Source organism: Pagrus pagrus (assembly GCF_965226575.1).
Source record: "Pagrus pagrus genome assembly, chromosome: 3".
NCBI lineage: Eukaryota > Metazoa > Chordata > Actinopteri > Spariformes > Sparidae > Pagrus > Pagrus pagrus.
The window spans coordinates 2,534,749-2,554,213 of NC_140187.1; the positions used below are offsets into that span (position 1 = coordinate 2,534,749).

At 37.3% G+C, this 19,465-nt stretch overlaps 2 protein-coding genes across 5 annotated transcripts in view; both read right to left on the reverse strand.

Moving 5' to 3' along the window:
* LOC311254814 (butyrophilin-like protein 2) overlaps nt 1-8,897 on the reverse strand; it is a gene marked incomplete at its 3' end in the record, with an annotated part of 69,786 nt that extends 60,889 nt beyond the window's left edge. The window contains exon 1 of the mRNA XM_084348810.1: nt 8,698-8,897. Coding sequence (XP_084204936.1) covers nt 8,698-8,767 — 70 coding nt within the window. The 5' untranslated portion in view covers nt 8,768-8,897. The remainder of the gene's footprint in view (nt 1-8,697) is intronic.
* A 1,186-nt stretch (nt 8,898-10,083) lies between these two features.
* LOC311255346 (V-set domain-containing T-cell activation inhibitor 1-like) overlaps nt 10,084-19,465 on the reverse strand; it is a 42,753-nt gene continuing 33,371 nt past the window's right edge. For 2 of the 4 annotated variants that reach the window (XM_084349758.1, XM_084349756.1), the window contains 3 exons: nt 14,208-14,483; nt 11,173-11,298; nt 10,084-10,995 (listed from right to left, as the gene is read on the reverse strand). In XM_084349758.1, coding sequence (XP_084205884.1) covers nt 10,922-10,995; nt 11,173-11,298; nt 14,208-14,483 — 476 coding nt within the window. In that variant the 3' untranslated portion in view covers nt 10,084-10,921. Of the gene's footprint in view, nt 10,996-11,172; nt 11,299-14,207; nt 14,484-17,814; nt 18,091-19,465 lie in introns of all 4 variants that reach the window. The other 2 variants (XM_084349755.1, XM_084349757.1) reach the window with 2 other exon arrangements.

The following is a 19,465-nucleotide window of genomic DNA, read 5'->3' on the forward strand; positions in this document are numbered from 1 at the left end:
AAATATATTTTCAATCTTCCTGAAAAAAATTGAGAATATTTTGCAGTCATGGTTGATGGAGTTTGGCAAATATCAGAATTTTATCTCAAAAACTGAATTTTTGAGAACATTTTGAATTCTGCTCTCATGGGAACAGCTGGAGTCAATGGAAGAGTGGCATTTTTAAACATCAGATTTTCTCTTATGAAGCAAAACACTTTAAGTTAAAAACAAATCATCAACATTTCCATGCTGTCAAGATGCAATTTATGTATTATCAGATTTTTGTTCAGGTAACAGAATTTCTGACATTTTGACCATTTTTGAAATCTGCCTTGACAACAGCTGCCCGGACAGTGACTCCCTGAGTCGACAAATGAAGCCACACAGCAGGTCTCACTTCCAGCCAATTAGCTCAGTGAGTTAGGAGCTGGTGCTTGGTGTCAGGGGTTGTGGGTTCAAGACCCAGCAAGGATGATGATGGTGATGATGATGACAGATCAAAATGTCAGATGTCCTCAACATAAAACACAGAGATGTCTCGGAAGAGGTTGGCAAGATGGCAGCCAGCACACACGCTTCGCTGTGAACTCCTCCAAGTTTTGGGCACCATTTGCTCTATAAACTAAGGTAAACTTAACGGAACATCACTTTCAAGAACTGGTATGTGAGGAAAAGGACAATATAAGAACCAACGTCTAACTTGTTATCGATTCTGGAAAGATACACGGACTTTCTCTTCTCCCTCTTCTTTGAGCTAACGCAAACGGGCTAACTAGCCAAACGTTAAGACAACAACATGACAAAACGAGTGAAAGAAAAAAAGGGGAACATTTTGATGGACTGCAATGATGATTCTCTGCTCAGCTTATGCTCTCCTTTACCTGATACTCCTCTCTCAAGCCCTAACTCCAAGAAATCATGCTCAAGAGATAACGACGAGGTATCCAATGCAGACATACTAAAAGCTGTCCAACACTTAACGAGCAGGTTCATATCTCTCGAACAGAAGATAAGCCAAAACACTGAAGAGATTATGGCTATCAAAGAAAACGTCGAAGGTATTGAACACATGGTGAAGACAAACGATGACAAGATGCAAGTGATGAGTCGCCGGATCAACGAACAGGATGGAAAAATTGAAGAAGCAGAGCGTTACAGCCGACGCTGGAATCTGAAACTTTTCAACCTACCGGAATCCGCCAATGAGTCCACGGAAGATCTAAGAAAACAAATCTTGCAGATTTTTGGACAAATGGCTCCAGATGAAAAAAACAAGCTCGGCTTTCTCGTCGACACAATTCACCGAGTTGGACGCCCCAGAGATGACAGGAGCCCTCGTCCTGTGATAATCCAATTCACCATGCGCACCTTCAGGCAGAAAATATGGAAAACTTCAATGACCGCCGCCGTGATGAAGGAGAAAAAGCTTCGACTTGCGGAGGATCTGACATATGGTGAAAGACAATGCCGAAACAAACTTTGGCCACTGGTTGAGAAAGCCCGCAAAGACGGAAGAAAGACTGCATGGCGTGGTCCAGATGTGATCATCGAAGGAAAGAGAATCACCGCTGACTCAATGAAAGAGTGAAAGATAACTTTCGAGACACCCATAGGTTTGTCCCTATCTCTCCAGCTTCAGAGCTGAATGTTTTCCTTTTTCCATTAAGGAAAAAAAAGGAAAGATTGTTTATAAACCACTTGTTAGACAAATATGTTACTCAATGCATTCCAGTTATAGTTACAGTACTTAAATTGATTACTGGTGCCTAAACTTAAAAAAAAAAAAAAAAAAAAAAAAACTCGAGGCATTTGCACAAGCAAGCCTATTCTTTAAGGCTTTCATTATCTTATTTCTTTGTGTTCTCCAGACATTGTGCTCTTATATTTTTAGTTTTTTCATTGAAAATGAATGATTTTAAGTTTAACTCGTTGAAAATGGTCTCACTTAATGTTAGGGGATTAAGAAACAATATAAAAAGAAAAGCAATGTTCCTCTTTCTTCGGAAAACAAATGCCAATATTATCCTCTTACAAGAAACACACTCTTGTGACTCAGACAATAAGTTTTGGAAAAATCAATGGGGAGATCATGCTTACTTTTGTCATGCTACACGTAATTCTGCAGGTGTTGCACTACTATTTAATTCATTTACAGGTGATATCCTAGAAATCTACAACTCTGATAGTGGTAGATGGTGTATTGGGTTATGCAAACTGGACAATGCTTTTTTCATAATTTGTAATGTATATGGCCACAATGGAACCACACAAGCCCGATCTATGTTTACAGAAATCTTGTCCAAAATAAGGGAATTACAAAATAAAAATAAAGAGGCATTCCTGATTATAGGAGGAGACTTTAATGATGCTCCAAATGATATGATAGACAGGATTCCAGGGAGAGTTTCTCAAAATTCACTTTTCAAAGCCACACAATTTATGAGTCAAGAATTATCAGTAATAGATGCATGGCGTTTTTTTAGGCCAGATTGTAAAGAGTTTACCTGGTCTAATACAAGAGGAACATTACAATCCAGGATTGATTTATGGTTAACCTCCGCTTCATGTTTACAATATATTTCAGAAATTATTCACTCATACGCTCCTTTATCTGACCATAATCTTATCTCAATACATTTAACTGGTTCTAAAGAAAGTAACAAGAAACTAAGGGGATATTGGAAGCTAAATAATAACCTGCTTAAAAATAAAACTTTTCAAGACTCAGTTAAATTAATAGCTTTAGATATTTTTCCTAAAAATGATATGAACAATATCCAGAAATGGGAATACTTTAAATTTAAAGTTAGAGAAACAGCCATCCTCTGCAGTAAAAATATCAAAAAAGCTAAAGACAAAAAAGAAAAGGAAATTATGGACGAATTAAAAACTTTTCTAAATAATGACAATCTTTCAGAAGAGGAACACATTAGATTATTGCAACTCCAAATTGAAATCGATAATTTATATACTGAAGCTGCTAAAGGCGCATTTATTCGTTCTAGGGCAAAATGGTTAGAACATGGTGAAAGAAACTCGAGTTACTTTTTCGCTCTTGAAAAACGTAATCGAAAAAGATCTAACATTTCGGCACTGAGAATAAACAATAATCTAAATACTAATCCCAAAGAAATAGCAGAACATATTTGTACTTTTTATGAAAAACTGTATAAATCTAAATATGAACCTGAACACTGTGAAAAATTCTTAGACAGTATTAAGAATTCTATCCCAATGATCTCAGAAGAATTTAAACAACATTGTGAAAATCCAATCTTGAATCTGGAACTCATTGAAGCTTTGAAACACATGAAAACTGGAAAATCTCCGGGGATCGACGGTTTATCTGCTGAATTTTATACATTTTTTTGGGATATTATTGAAACTCCACTTCTGAATATGTATAAAGATTGTATTACAAACAATGAAATGACATCAACTATGAAACAAGGTTTAATAAGCCTAATTCCAAAACCAAACAAAGACCCTTTATGTATAGATAATTGGAGACCTATCACACTTCTGAATGTGGATTATAAATTATTTGCATTTGTCTATTCCAGACGATTAAAATCTAATCTAGGAGATATAATAAATGAATGCCAAACTGGATTTATGTCTAAGCGTCACATCAGTAATAACATTAGATTAATCTTAGATTTACTCGACTACTCAGAACATGTGGAGTCACAAGCAGTTATTGTATTTCTTGATTTCTACAAAGCTTTCGACACGTTGGAGCACCCTTTTATTGTTAATACATTAAAACTAATGGGATTTGGAGAAAACTTTGTCTCAGTAGTTAAAATGTTATACAAAGACATAAACAGTAATTTAATGATCTATCCTAACACCTCCAAAAGATTTCCAATCAGCCGTTCTGTCCGTCAAGGATGCCCAATTTCTCCATTTTTATTTTTAATTGCAGTAGAACTACTCTCCCAAAAAATTTTAAATAATGACAGTATAAAAGGCTTAACCATATTTCAGAAGGAACTTAAAATTACGCAACTAGCTGATGATACAGCTCTACTTTTAAAGGACGAGCATCAAGTTGAGCCGGCATTACAATTAATTAATGACTTCTCTAAAGCTTCAGGTTTACAACTCAATATTAACAAATGCGAAATCCTGTGTCTTTATGATACAGAGTGTACAAACATATGTAACATCCAAGTTAAAAAAACAGTGAAATACATAGGCATAGATATCACTAAAGATATGTCCTCTAGACAACAACTTAATTTCATCCCCAGACTCAAAAAAACACAAAATATCATGAATATGTGGCTTCAACGTGACCTATCTATTTTTGGTAGAATTCTTTTATCTAAAGCGGAAGGTATCTCAAGACTGGTTTATCCTGCTCTATCATTATTTGTCGAGGATTCATCATCCAAAGAAATTAATAAAATACTTAGCAATTTTACCTGGAAAAATAAGAAACACCATCTAAAGAATGAAATTCTCTCAGCATCCAGGAATCAAGGAGGCTTTGAATTATTAAATTTCAATGATTTAAATAACACTTTCAAAATAAAATGGATTAAGGAATGTCTCAAAAACCCAAACTCAATCTGGTTTTTTATTCCAAATAATATTTTTGAGAAATTAGGTGGTCTACATTTTTTACTCACCTGTAACTTCAATGTTACCAAATTACCTTTAAAATTATCAAAATTTTACCAACAGGCACTCTTAGCATGGAAACTGTGCTACTCCCACAATTTTTCTCCTCACAAAGCCATAATATGGAATAATGAAGATATTACTGTCAGGAGAAAATCCTTATTTAAACAGAAGTGGATTGATAAGAACATTATCTTCGTATGTGACCTTTTTGACTGTCATGGTATAATGCTTAGTTATGAACGTTTTCTTAGTCTTAAATCCTTCCCCATTACAAGTAAAGAATATAATTATGTAACTAAAGCAATCCCTAATGGCCTTTCTCTTCTGATGAGAAGCCATTATCAGTATCAAGAAACACTAAGAATAAAACCCCTCCTAATGTTAAATGGACTTGATATAATGGATTCAAAGTGCAACAACAAACATATACGTAATACGTTTTATGAAAAGAGGAAAATAACTCCACGAGGGAAAGCATTTTGGGATAACATCTTTATGGACACTGACTGGAAGAAGGCCTGGACATTGCCTTATAAGTATTGTATTTCCAATAAAATAAAAGAGGTTCACATCAAAATTTTACACACTATATACCCAACAAATTTATATTTCTCTAAATTTTTAAATATTGAAAACAAATGCAGCTTTTGCAATATGGTACCAGAAACCTTAACTCATTTATTCTACCACTGTGTCCAATCTATCAATTTCTGGACTCAACTTGAACATTATATAGTGTGTAAAATCAAGATAAACATCATAATTGACTGTAGAAGTGTGATAATGTATTTTGTCCATGGAGAAAATGACATCACCTTTATTACAAACCTATTCATTTTGTATGGCAAATTTTACATACACAAATGCAAATACTCCAAAACTCCACCCAACTTCAGAAGTTTCTTGTATGAGTTTAAAGAATACATGAAATCCCTTACACTAATTGACACCAAACAAAGCACCACATCCACAGATATATACGATAAGTTTTTTAAAGGAAAATAATGTACCGACATTCTGCTTCCTTGTCTTTTTCTTTTTGTTTTTTTGTTTTTATTATTGTTCTTATTTTCTTTATTTATTTATTTTCCTCCCTTCCCTTTTAAGTTTACTGACATTAATAATAATAACCTCAGTTTACGGTGATTGTTGCAGTGTTTATTTATATTTGATGATACATATATTTTGGAGCACCTGTCTGCTGTTCTGTGTTTATATGTACATTTCTAAATAAAGTTGAAGAAAAAAAAAAAAACACACAAAAAAAAAAAAAAAAATCAAAAAAAAAAAAAAAAAAAAAACATAAAACACAAGCCCAGGTCCCAAGTCCAAGTCCTGACGGTGGCATCACAGCAAGCCTCTAAATTAAATAAAAACAAATAGCTTGGACTGGACCATGGACGAAAGCTAACCAAATTTTGCACAAAGGTCCAGTCTCATGCCAGATTACCTCAGCTGTAAACCCAAGCCAATAGTCCTGATGGTGGTGCTACAGCAAGCGTCTAAAGTTCAAAACTTTGAAAATTCATAACAAATCAACCATACTTGCTACAGCTTCAGAACTTTCATCAAACTGTAGCCTCAATGTTGAAGAAACTTTTGTACATTTAAACCTATTAAAAATTATGAAGTACATCACTCAGTTTTTTTTCAAAAACTGTAAAACTTCTTAAACCTATTTCCTCTCTCCTCCTTTGATTTATCAAAAATTGACCCTCAAAAACTGAATTTTTCACAGCATTTTACATTTTTCTTTCATGGGAACAACTGGAGTCAATGCAATAATGACATAGCTAAACACCAGTTATTCACTTATGGAGCAAATCAATCATTTTTAAAATTACCAACATCTCCATGCTGCAATATGTGTATTTTCAGATTTTTGTCTTGATAACTGAATTTTTTACAGTGGTTTCAGAGCGATAGATGACAGTCTTTGGTTCCAGAAGTTGTGGGTTCAATACTCAAGTGGTCCAAAATGAACATTGTTGTCAACTGTCTTGTCTTCCTATTCTCCTGTTTGTTGCTCAGAATTGCCTAAATTTGCCAAAAATAGCCCGGACCCGACCCATTGCTGCGCAGCAGCTATAATTATATTATTGTTTGATATGAACTGGTTTTTTTATATTTTTCAGACTTGTTGCCCGCTGGGGTTGTGAGTAGCTGGTAGCCGGTGAACGGGCACAATTCGGCAGACCAGGTATTTTAAAGTTGTGATATGCTGTAAACTCTTAAATATTTTTATGGACGTAATAAAGTATTGAAGGTTTGTATTTGTGTCTCTGCAGAGAATCGGGGGCCTAGTAGATGTTTCTTGCCGTTGTTTTGTTTATTAGTTTGGGTCTATTATTTTGTCTAGTCCGCCGGGCAAGTGAGCCGGTAACGGGCAAAAAGAACTGGGTATTGCCCTTGGGCGGACTGGTTTCTTTTTTCTTTTTGTTTGTTTGTTTGTTTGTTTGTTTGTTTGTTTTCTGCGGCAAACCCCCACTTGTTCACAGTCTCAGGTTGAAGTTTCAGTCAAGCCATCAAGGCAGGCATAAGGTGTGATGTGGTTAAAATGTTTGCAGTGAAATTGAGTTGTGTGCAAACCTTAAGCGTGTAAGTTCACCAAGTGTGTAAACCTTTTGCAGTGTCACGAGTGGTTTGTACAACGTAATCCTGGCCTTGCTAGTGATATTGATGACGTAAACTGAGGAGATACAAGTGGGCCTATAACCTGTCAAGCAGCACCCTGTAATAAAACTGTTTAAACTTTACACCCTGGACTGTGATCAAGTGGGGGTTTGCCACAGAAAACAAACAAACAAACAAACAAACAAACAAACAAAAAGAAAAAAGAAACTAGTCCGCCCAAGGGCAATACCCAGTTCTTTTTGCCCGTTACCGGCTCACTTGCCCGGCGGACTAGACAAAATAATAGACCCAAACTAATAAACAAAACAACGGCAAGAAACATCTCATCTTGAGGCTGTATACAGTTGAGTTTTCTGTCTGTTTGGGTGAATAAACCTGCGATCAGACTCAAGTGAATAACGTGAGCTGAAAGTTGCTTCTCTGTTTGTGTGAAGTCTGACAGCTCGATCTCTGAGTTCACTGCTCTCAGTAATCATGAAGGAAACAAAACCAGGAAACATTTTAAGAACCTGTCGGTCTGACAGCTCTTATCATTGATCAGACGATGTCTCCTCACCAGTACTAACTACAACCACACAAACAGGTGTTACTGCATTGTCAAAAAAATGACTGTGAGTGTCAGAGAGAGGACTGTATTAAATTACAATATATACATCAACATATTTATACCACTGTACTGTATATATGTGATCTATAGTGTGAACACTGTGTTCATATCAAACCTCCAGCTGTTTATTCTCTATATAACGTCTCAGCAGTAACTAATGATTAACTAATGAGCTGACTTGGTAACTATTCAGTATTATGTTTCACACTGATTCATATATAACTCATGAATAAAGTGACTCTAACCCACAGATATTTATTTATGTATTAATGTATTTAATGTTTAATTGTTGAGGGACGAGTTTGTGTTAAACCTGCTGCACACTGCAGCATTTATAGCCGAAGCTAATCAGTAATGAACGTCATCATGAACTCATCATCAGCTGATGATTGATCGATAACGTGTCTCCCAGTCTGTCCTGTGGTCACTCATTATTTACTATATAGTCTATCTGTGACTCATTAACGAGTCATTAACTATCAAGTCCTTCCTGATGAACATCTGAGTCACGTCTCTGTTTTATTGAGGGAACTACTTTAGTTCAAAGTGAACTGAACTTTAAGAGTCAAAGTCCAACAATCACAACATCCTGAAGGTTTCATGTCTGCGCGAGAGTTTCTGTGAAACTGTGCGTGTCTTCTGTAATCGATCCGATCAATACTATCGATGAGCGCTGATCATCAGGGTGCGTGTGACGTCACAGCGCGCCGAGCAGGTGTCTCGCACACACTAAAGCAGGAAGCAGCTGATGAACATCCAGCATGTTTCCACATTGTTCCGCTGTTCAGATGAAATAAAGTGAGAATGAAAAACTCTCAGTGAGTGATGATCAGTTTTCTTACCGTCTCCAGCAGCAGACGTTTCTCCAGAGCAGCTCAGCAGACAGAGACACACGAGAGGAACAAGCTCCATAGTTGTCGATGTCCTCTGAGGACTTCACCACACTGATGATGTCTCTATGTGACGGAGCTTCACACACTCCTCAACACCCTGACTGCTTCATCACAACCTGTTTCTGCTCCTCAGCCTGAAGCTGCGCCACTTCCGGTACAAACCTTTCAGAATAAAAGCGCCATCACCAGGCCTGCAGCTGCCATCGCATTTTGTCTGGGTGTTGGCCCACTGAGAGGAGGGAAGTAACGAAGTACAAGTACTTTGTTACTGTACTTGAGTAGATTTGTCAGGTGTCTGTACTTCACTGTTGTCTCTTTGGTGTCCTGACAGCTGCTGTAAAATACAGATCATCTCAGAATCACACCCAGAAATTAAAATCACTTTTATTTCTTTGATCACAGTTTGAACACAGAAACATCAGAAACAGTCACAACACACAGTTTTGACATTTTTCATGTTTTATTCAAACGTTTGTACAGAAATGATGAAGCGCTGCCTGAAGTGACCTGATACACTACAAGTGCATCATCAGTGAACAGCAGAAACATCAGTGTGTAACTGGACCTGACAGACTGCCTGAGCACCTGGAAACATAATAAAGAACCAATACAGGCTCGTCCCAAATAATGCCAACAAATATAAAAGTCACATTATATTTACTTGTAGCTGCAAAGTGTTCACACTGACTGACAGTGTTAACAGCAGGCTTTAGTTCAGTGAAGTCTGATGGTTTTAAAGCACATGTGGAGCTCAGTCAGGAGCTTTAAGCACTACAAGCAGTCTGATAATATTTGGTCAATAGACGGCATTTATACAGCACTGCTGCCCTCATTCATCCATTCACTCACTCACTCACTCACCGATGGCAGTGAGCTACCATGCAAGGTGCTGGTCTGACCAACTAGAGACGCATCAGATAATCAGAGTATAAAAATAAAAGAATAAAGCAACAGAACAGAGTGAAAGAGCTCGTCTTTGTCCTCAACAACATTAATAACAGAGTCAAAGTTGGTTTGGTCATTTTTTCTCTTAAAGCTTCACAAGAGTGGAACTGAATCTCACCAAATATCAGAATTCAACACAAACTTTTCATTTAATTCTCACTGAACAGAATGATTCATTAATAATCAGTCCTGTCAGCATTAAAGGCCTCCTGCTCTCTCCTGTTACAGGTACACGTCACTGTGCTGCATGTGGACCAGCTCTTATTGTGGAGGGCTGATAGTAATGTATATTAAGGTGCATGTTAAATAAAACAATGAACGAAACTAAATTAAACTACTTTAACAACTCCTGAGACACAACGACCTCATCATTTTTAAGATGAAGTGCGCTCAAAAGGAACTACGGTAGTTTGTACGACATGTTGGCCGACATACAGTGGAAAATATGTTAAATATGTCTTTTATAAACCCTGACAACAGATCAGTCTCTTGTTATTTCCTATTTATTTTCCAATGTATTTCTGTTTGTTAAAGAAAACGTGTGTGATCCCCCCTCTCATTCGTACACTTGGTTTCATGTGGTTTTTATGATTAATTTACTCCAAAGAAACTCAAAATCAGATCTCCTAATGTTCTGATCCAGCTCCCGTCGCTCTGATGGTAATCTGACCCTGACAGGTTTTTTAATGATGTCAGTCAGTGGAGGTGAATCAACGGTGGAAGTAACAACAGTAGACAAGCTAACGTATCAGGTAAGTGTTACTGCTGTACACTGTACAACACTGTACACTAATAATACTCAACAGAACTACAAACTATGCTCTGAGTGTGTTAATTTGCATTCATATATCACAGAATTGTGGAAAGTACATTTTTACATAATTACTCTCATATGGACCCTCCCCGATGTTGTTACCATGGTTACACCCTTCTGTCTGTCACAGTCAGAGTGACACGCCCAAAACTTGTTAAAAGAAATGAAAGTAATGATCACCTCAGTCCAAATCTCCGTCTTCTGCATGAAAGTGAAACAAGCTTCATGTTCACTTTGCTGCCATCCCAACCCTTTAAACTGACAGTTTTAACCCTCAAACTGCCTGAAACAACCAGTCAGAACATCCTCACCATCATCGAGCATCGTCTGAAACTCAAACTGGTTTCTATAATGTTTAACTGTTACAACACACACATACAGCAGCAGCAGACTTCACAGCACATGCAAAGAGAGTTACATTTCTGGATCAGATTCTTTCAACGAGGTCGATGAGTTGGGTTCAGATTGAGGCTCTCTCTTCTCCTCGTCTGCAGGAAGGAAAACAAGTTATATTCAAGAAAACCTCAAAGGTCTTGAGTGTAAATATCAACAGAATGATTCATGTCTGAGATAAAACAACTGTCAAGACTCTGAACATGAGATACAGATAAAGAATGAGTTGTGTTGTCTGTTTATCATTATGTTGATTGAATATATAATCTTACCTTCTGCACGATTTTGCTTGTTGCGATTCTTGAGGTACAGCACAACAGCAACTACAGCAACAACACCAACAACAACTAAAAGGAGGCTGAGAACCACAACAGTAATGATCCATCCAGCAGACGACCCTGAAACAGATGAACAGTGAGAGCATCAGTCAGAGTGTCAGTGCAGATGATAAACAGCAGACTGGACCTCACAGCTCACACAGAACAACTAAAGGTGAGTCTGCTCCTGAAACCTGAACTTGTTTCACATGAAAACTCCACTGGGATGAATGTGAGCAGGAACAGTGATGTTAGCTCTGATCTCAGGTCCAGTTTCCTCCTGCTGGGCTCCACAGCTCAGAGGCTGCTTCTGGTTCTGGTCCCAGCAGTGAAGAAATAAATGGACTTAGTTACATTCATCACTTTGATCTGACAGTAAAAACACAGGATCATCTGATAAAATATAAAACTTCTTCACAACACTTTTACTGATACTTTTACACTTTTACTCAAGTGCACTTTTACTTGTAACAGAGTATTTTTACTTTGTGTTTCTGCTTCTGTCACTTCAGTAAAGTATCCGAGTACTTCTTCCACCACTGACTACTGTCCAGAAACATGAAGGTTAAAATCACTGTGAGCTTCTTGGTGCTGGTCGGCTCCACAGTTATTGGGCCTGATGGGAGCAGATCAACACACAGTCTGCAGATTATTGAAGTTGAGTCTCAGTAGAAGACTGAAGTTTTCACTCAGTCTGAAACATTTTCAACATTTTTAAAATCTGATGAGGATCCTTTAGATGTGATTAATAATAGATGTGACTCTCTGTAATGAGAGGGACTTTTTACAGTGTAAAATGAGCCTGGTGCTGCCCTCTAGTGGACAAACTGTGTCATGAAGACTCTGATCCTCAGTCACAGTCAAACATCAGTAAATGTTGGAGGTGCTGAACATTTCTTCACTCCTGGTTTCAGGCTCAGACAGAAGAGGAAGACTCCTGCTCAGATGTATAAACCACAGTGTTACAGTTCATCTGATGTTTTCATCTCATTTTCACTTTCAGTCAAAACTTAATGCTGGATTTTAAGTTCATTCATCTTGTAATTAACCAACTCTGCTGCAGTTAATGAATAAAGTACCAGGAAGCTGTTTGTCATGTTGGACCTTCACTGCAACACAACGCTTATAATGACAAGTTTACATTGTCCAGTAAAACCTGCAGCTCCACAGCCTTTATGTTCAGTGTCATGAAGAAGTATCTGACTCCTTCCTGATTTATTCCATGTTTGTATATTTGTCACATTTAATTGTTTCAGATGTTCAAACACAATCAAATATGAGGCAGAGACGACCTGAGTTAACACAAAATACAGTTTCTAAATGATCAATTTAATTATTGAAGGTAAAAACCAGGATGACAAAGTCTTTTTAAAATGATTGAAACATTAAAACACTAAGAATGATCTCAGCATTAAGAGGCACATGGGTTTCAGCATAAATGAAGGTTTTCAGGCCCTAAATCACACCCTGCTTCTTCATCTATTTTACTGTCAACGGGACCATAACTGACTAAATGAACATCATGTTGAGTTGAAGAAGACTTGAAGCTACAGACTGAGACCATGAACTCATCAGGAGACTGTTTACTGAGGGAATAAACCAGGTGAGAAGCAGCTTCCATACAATCACACCTGTCTGAACCCAGTGGAGTCGCCCCCTGCTGGTCGGTAGAAAGATTGCAGGTTTAAGACACTTTCAGACCTGAAGGCTTCGACTAGATTTTATACAGTCGATGATCGCGACTGTTTTAACTTTAAAAAGCTTTAAGTTGATAAAAAAAGATCACGACTCACTAAAAATTATTTTGAATTGACATCACATGAGATTTGTTGTCTGATGTATTTTTTATTTCACTAAAGTCAGAGAAAAAATGTGTTTTAAAATATGAAACATTAAGTGTTTAAAAGCTTTTGTTTGAGTCTCTGACAACAACTGAGATTAACAAACATTCAGAGACAGACGGGTACAAGTACTCAAGTACTGAGCTTATAATTGTACTCTAATTTATGTAACTTTATACTTCTACTTCACTATATTTCAGAGGTAATATTGTACTTTTTACTCCACTACATTAATCAGACAGATAAAGTTACTAGTTACTTTGATCCAGAGTCATAAAATATAATCACATGTAGAGTTAAAGTTTGCTCCTAGTTTTCAGTGTGAGTTCAGTTTGTAGTTGAGAAATAAAATAATAAAGTCATCAGTGAGTAAACTCTTCTCTTCCTGTCTGAGTGTCTTCATGCTGTTTGTTGTGTGATTCATGTGTAACTCGGCTGCTGTAACGCTGCAGTTTGTCACTGGGATTAATAAAGTCTCTCTCTAATCTCTCTAATCTAAACAGAGCTGACAGTGACGGCCTCTCTGACGGCTTCACTCTGCTGCTGCTGTGCTTTCTGTCTCCAGGGCTGCACACCTGTTGGGAGCTTCATCAGCAGCATGGGACACACCTGGGCCTGATGTGCTCCATGTATAGAAATCCTTCAGAACATCTGCTCACACATCTTTGTGTCGTGGCTTTTGGTTTCCTTTGGTTTGTTTTTACAGCTCAACATCCACACAGCACATCTTCACTCATCCACTGCTACACTACTGACTGCACTCACTCCTCCAGCTGTTTGTGTCTTTGTTGGAAATCAATCACTGTGTTGTTTAGTTCACTGTGTGTCTCCTGGTTGTGTCCCAGTCTGAGAGCTGCACTGTGACACTGATAAAAACACCACAGTGTGTTTTGGTGAAACAATAATTCTTCAATTGAACAACATTTTTTCTTCTGGAAGTTAAATGTGACAGAGTGTCAGGATCAGGCTGCAGCAGACATTTATAAATCTGTTACTGAGTTTGTGGGTGAATTTTACATTTTGGACTTGTGTAGACATCTTCATCCTAATTTGCTTTGTGCTCAGTCTGAACATGCACAAACACTTTTGAAAAATTATAAACCAACAAGAATTAAAATGATGTTAATACACTGCTTAGCATGATCTCACCATCAAGAGGCACATAGGTCTCAGCATAAACCTGATGTTTGATTTCCTCCTGAGTGACGACACAGCGGAAGTTGTCGGTCTTGGTCAAAGCAGCTTGGAGGACGATGTCGTAGCTGTCTCCTCTTTCTGTGACCTTCAGATCTTTAACAGGAAGGATGTTTCCAGAACTGTCCCTCCACTCGACTTCAGGTTTTGGAGAAGCACCAAGAACTTCACACTGCAGCACCGTCCCATCATCTGATTTAAGGGTCGTGACAGACGGTTTTGAAGCTGCACCTGTGAACATGACAGAAACAAAAGATGACATTAGATTAAATTTCAGCATCAGAAATGTAATATTGGGATGTTTTTTGTTCATCACATCTCTGCTTGTTGATCAGAGCGAGTTTAAGATGAAAGAAAAACACAAGAAACCAAAAAGTAATAAAAAGCATGATGAGGCTCAGTTACAGCTCCCAGCATTATTCAACAGAGGATCATATTTCAGACACATTTCACTTCTACAAAGAGTTTGTAACTATTTACAACTGAAACACTTTTTCTGACTCACATCAGGACAGAAACACAACAACAGTGAAGACTTTACAGCAGCTCCTGAACTTTTACACATTTGTTGTGCTTAAAAACACATTAAAGGACGTCATGTGAACTTTGTCGTCTATTTACATTAAATAATAAAGAAAATGTGTTATGAAATGTGAAACAGGGTCATTAAAAGCTTGTCCCCTTCTGTTAACAGGGCTCGGGTGTGGCCACTTTAATAGGAACACCTGTACAATCTAAAGCAGGGCTGAGCAACATATACAATATATACTGTTATCATGATATGAGACTATATGTTGTCTCAGATATTTGATATTCTCACATGGTGATATATCATAACTGTTGTCTGTTCCTGGTTTTAAAGGCTCATTACAGTAAAGTGACGTCATGTTCTGAACTCACCAGACTGATCTACTTGTTCTGATACTTTCTTTACCCACTGAGTCATTATATCCACATTAATGATGATCCTGATGTTTATGAAAGCGCTTTAGAGAAGATTTAAAATATCCAGTTACACATCGTATATCAGGATGTGACATAAAAATATCACAATATAACTTTCAGGCCGTACCTCGCAGCTCTAATCTGAAACAATCCAACACAACTGTTCTGACTTTAACTTCACTTTTATGATGAATTAATGTTCAGTTTCTGTCGACACTGTCATCGAGGTGTTAGTTAAATAAAATCTTTATCGCTGAGCTCGTAGTTAGTGACGGTGTTGAACTGGACTGTATTATATTCAGAGGTGTTTCTAATGTTCTGACCCGTCATGTTTGTAAACAGGGAGGACAAAAAAACAGAAACACCTCTCAGTGTGATGTAGTTCAGTACAACACCACCTTTAACTGTGACCTCAGTAATAAACACACACTTTCATTTACACGTTTCAGACAAAGTCGACACAAACTGAACATTATAAAGTTCATGAAAACAGAATTAGTGGCAGAGCTGCTGTATTAAATTACAATATATACATAAACATATTTATACTGCTGTACATACTGTATATATGTGATCTATAGTGTGAACACTGTGTTCATATCAAACCTCCAGCTGTTTATTCTCTATATAACGTCTCACTGACGTCACTTTGCTCTGATACCTGCATTGTATATTTTGCCTTCTGTGCTGCTGCACGTGTTCACACTGTTTATATCTTAGTGTCTTCATCCCTCACAGTTTATTCTCTTTATTACACCTGTACATACTGTATGTACACAATCTGCTCACAGCTGCTTTTTACACCTCTGGTTGGACGTTAAACTGAATTTCTTTGTCTCGTTAATTTACTCGGTGTAAATAAAGATGTGTTGAATCTGATCTCATTAACAGATTGTACAGGTGAACCTAGTAAAGTGTCCACTGAGTGTATTTGATCAACAGTCTCAAGCTGCCAGAACAGAAAACTGATCATCACATCTGTTATAATTCTTCTGTTGTATTCAACAGCAGCTCAAAAAGGAAGAAGAGCGTCATCATTTATTTCTATTTAAACCTGCAGGTTTGTTCATGTTTTATCATTTAGATTCATCATCAAACATCAAATCAAACAACTACAACAGCTGCAGACTGACTGACAACAAATAAGTTATAAAGCACCAAGTGACATTAAACTGAGCTGCTAATACTGTGTAAAGGTTCAGCAGCTGCTGTTCTGTTTGTGTCTTTCTAGATGCAGGAACGTGTTTTATAATAATATATCAGAGTAACAACAACAACAGAGATAACCGGCACATCAAGTGTCACATTATTATTACTATAACTTATAATTCAAGCAATATTATATAATCTGATAAAACATAACTCAACAGCACTAAAAGTGATTTATTGTCTTTAACGTTTCATGAATATTTAGTCAGTGAGTTAAAATGTGTGCTGATGTTTAATGACTCATGTTGTTATTATCACTCATCATAACTCATCATTTCAGATCAGTGTCATGTCACATTATCTTCTGTTTCCTCTTCTACTCACTCAGCAGCTCATATTCTGTGTTTCTGTACTGACCCGGTTCTGTCAGTTGGTTCAGTCAGTGACTCAACAGTTACACCTCGTAGTTATTACAAAAACTTACTACAAAAAAACTACAAAAACAAACTTCACAGAAAAGGAGGCTCAGAGTTCAGGACCACTTTCAGTCTGAGCTCCTCAGTGGACCTGAGCTGGTACCAACATCATTCTTTATGTCACTGAGACAAAGATTTAGTGATGAAGATCCTGTGGCATCAGAACCAGAAGCAGCACCAGTGTGACTCGAGGAGACAGAGCTCAGATGTGTTTCAGGACTAAGAGTTTCTCTCTCAGTGAACACAGTTTCTCTGATTAATGAACTAAATGAACACATGAATCAAGTGTATGTGCTCATATTGTAGTCATGTATCATCACACACAGAATAACAAACACACTGTGGCCACTTTATTAGGCACACATTAATGATCTGATGCAATCCAACACAACTGTTCTGACTCAAACTTCACTTTTATGATGAATATAAAGTAAAATAAAGATTTGTGTGTGTTGCAGTTTGATACTATGAGATTCATGATGCACAAAACTTCTCAATGAGCTTCATAACTGTCCTCAGATGTTTCCTCTGAAACATATTAACTGTAAAGAGAGTGAGTGTAATACTGGGAATCTACCTGCGTATCACATACAGCACATATAGTGTTAATAATTAATAAACGTTGTTCATCGTCACAAAGACAATAATTAATGATGTTCATGCTCCTAAAAGGTGAATTCAGACTGAACACAAAGTTATTTTCTGTCTCTATTTAATCCTGAAAACTTGTTTATTCAACACAAACACCCAGTGTACAACCATCAGCATGTGTGTGTGTGTGTGTGTGTGTGTGTGTGTGTGTGTGTGTGTGTCTGTCAGTTTTAAAATTAACCATCATGTTTGTTCTGTTATTTATCAGCAGACTCGTCTAATTCTCTCTCTAATCTCTGTTGATTGATGAACCAACGTCATCATTTCTATAAAGGAATTTTTCACTCAGTTAAAAATGTTAAATTATTTACATATTAAATCACAACTAGGAAGAATCTCACCTTGGATATACACAGAGGTCACAGCAGCAATCTGATGGCTGAGTTCCTTCTGCGTAGCTACACAGTGATAGTTGCCGGTCTTGGTCACAGTAATGTTGACAGCGATGAATGAATATCTTCCTCTATCTGAGATCCGTGGCTCCTCAGCATGAAGAGTGTTATTATCACTGTCCTTCCACTCTACTGTAAGAGGTGGATCACCGTGAGCTTCACACTGCAGCAGAGACCAGTCCTTTGTTTGAGCAAGTATATCAATAATTGGCCTTGGAGCTGCACCTGTGAACACATTATAAACAAAAGATTATAAAGAGATTCAGCATTATTAATGTAACATTGGGATTTTGTTCATCCACACTCTGCTTGTATACAGTTTACAGTGTGAAGAGAAAAACACAATAAAAGCCTCCAGCATCATTTTATGGGACGATATTTCAAACATTTTAAACTGTTTCCAGTTTGAGGCAGACACACAAATACAGTCAACTTGTTAAACTGAACTATAAAGATTGTAATAAAATATAAAACATAGTGTTCAAAGGTAAACACACCTGATGTGTCACATGTTAGTGAGAACTACTTTAATTATGCTGCCTGAAAGAAAAATTAACCAGAAAGTTAGTTGAACTTCTGCCAAGAGAAGGTTGTGAAAGATTTAACTGGGTTGTTTCATTTAACAATCAGCATATTCTGATTATTGTTGCATTTCTCTATCTTTTGTTTTTGTTTCCTGTCCCCACAAGCTGCAAGCTGTGTCGCTCTCTCACTCTCTACAGCTTCCTCCTCCTCCTCCTCCTTTCTTTTCACTCAGGCTCTCTTCTGATGGACCACAGGCCCCGTGGGAACATCTACCTCTCCTGGCTCCTGCTGCCTCACATATTGATGGATCTGGATTGTCACACCCTGGGCTCTGCTGGATCATTGCTCTCTTCCCCTTATATCTGTATTTCTGTAAAGTTTGATGCTTCTTCACTCCGATCTTCAATGTTTTACTGCTATTATGCGTGTCCTGCCCTCTTCCAGGTCACCATGATGGAGAGGAGGTCGTGTGGCTCGATGCCTCGTCCTGCTCAGTCGTCTCCTGGATCCACACACTTTACATATATTATAATTTGTATCAGATATTCTGTCAATGCAACTTTTAAACTATGATTTTGATGTTGTTTCTGTCCATGCAACATCTATTACTGAGAGAGGATCCTCCTCTGTAGCTCCTCCTGAGGTTTCTAACATCTTGTTAAAAGGTTTTTTTTCTCAATATGTTATGTTATTACTCACTTGAATCGAGGGTCTGAGGACAGAAGATGTCGTTCAACATACAGATTGTAAAGCACACTGAGGCAATGTAATTGTGATTTTGGGCTATATCTCAACTCAACTCAACTTTATTTATAAAGCACTTTAAACAGCGACAGCAGGGACAAAGTGCTGTACATAAATGAGAAAATAGAAGATAAAACATAAAACAATATATATGAATAAAATGTATTTATTTGAAGCTGCTCTAGCTCAATAACGTACAGTCATATTGATTTCTTGATTTAATTTGAATTGTCACAAGATGAGCCTGCATCTTTCCTGTGATACTAAAATATCTGTGATGCAACAAATATATGTTTAAATAAAAGAAAAAAGTGATTCCAGTCTGTTTTAG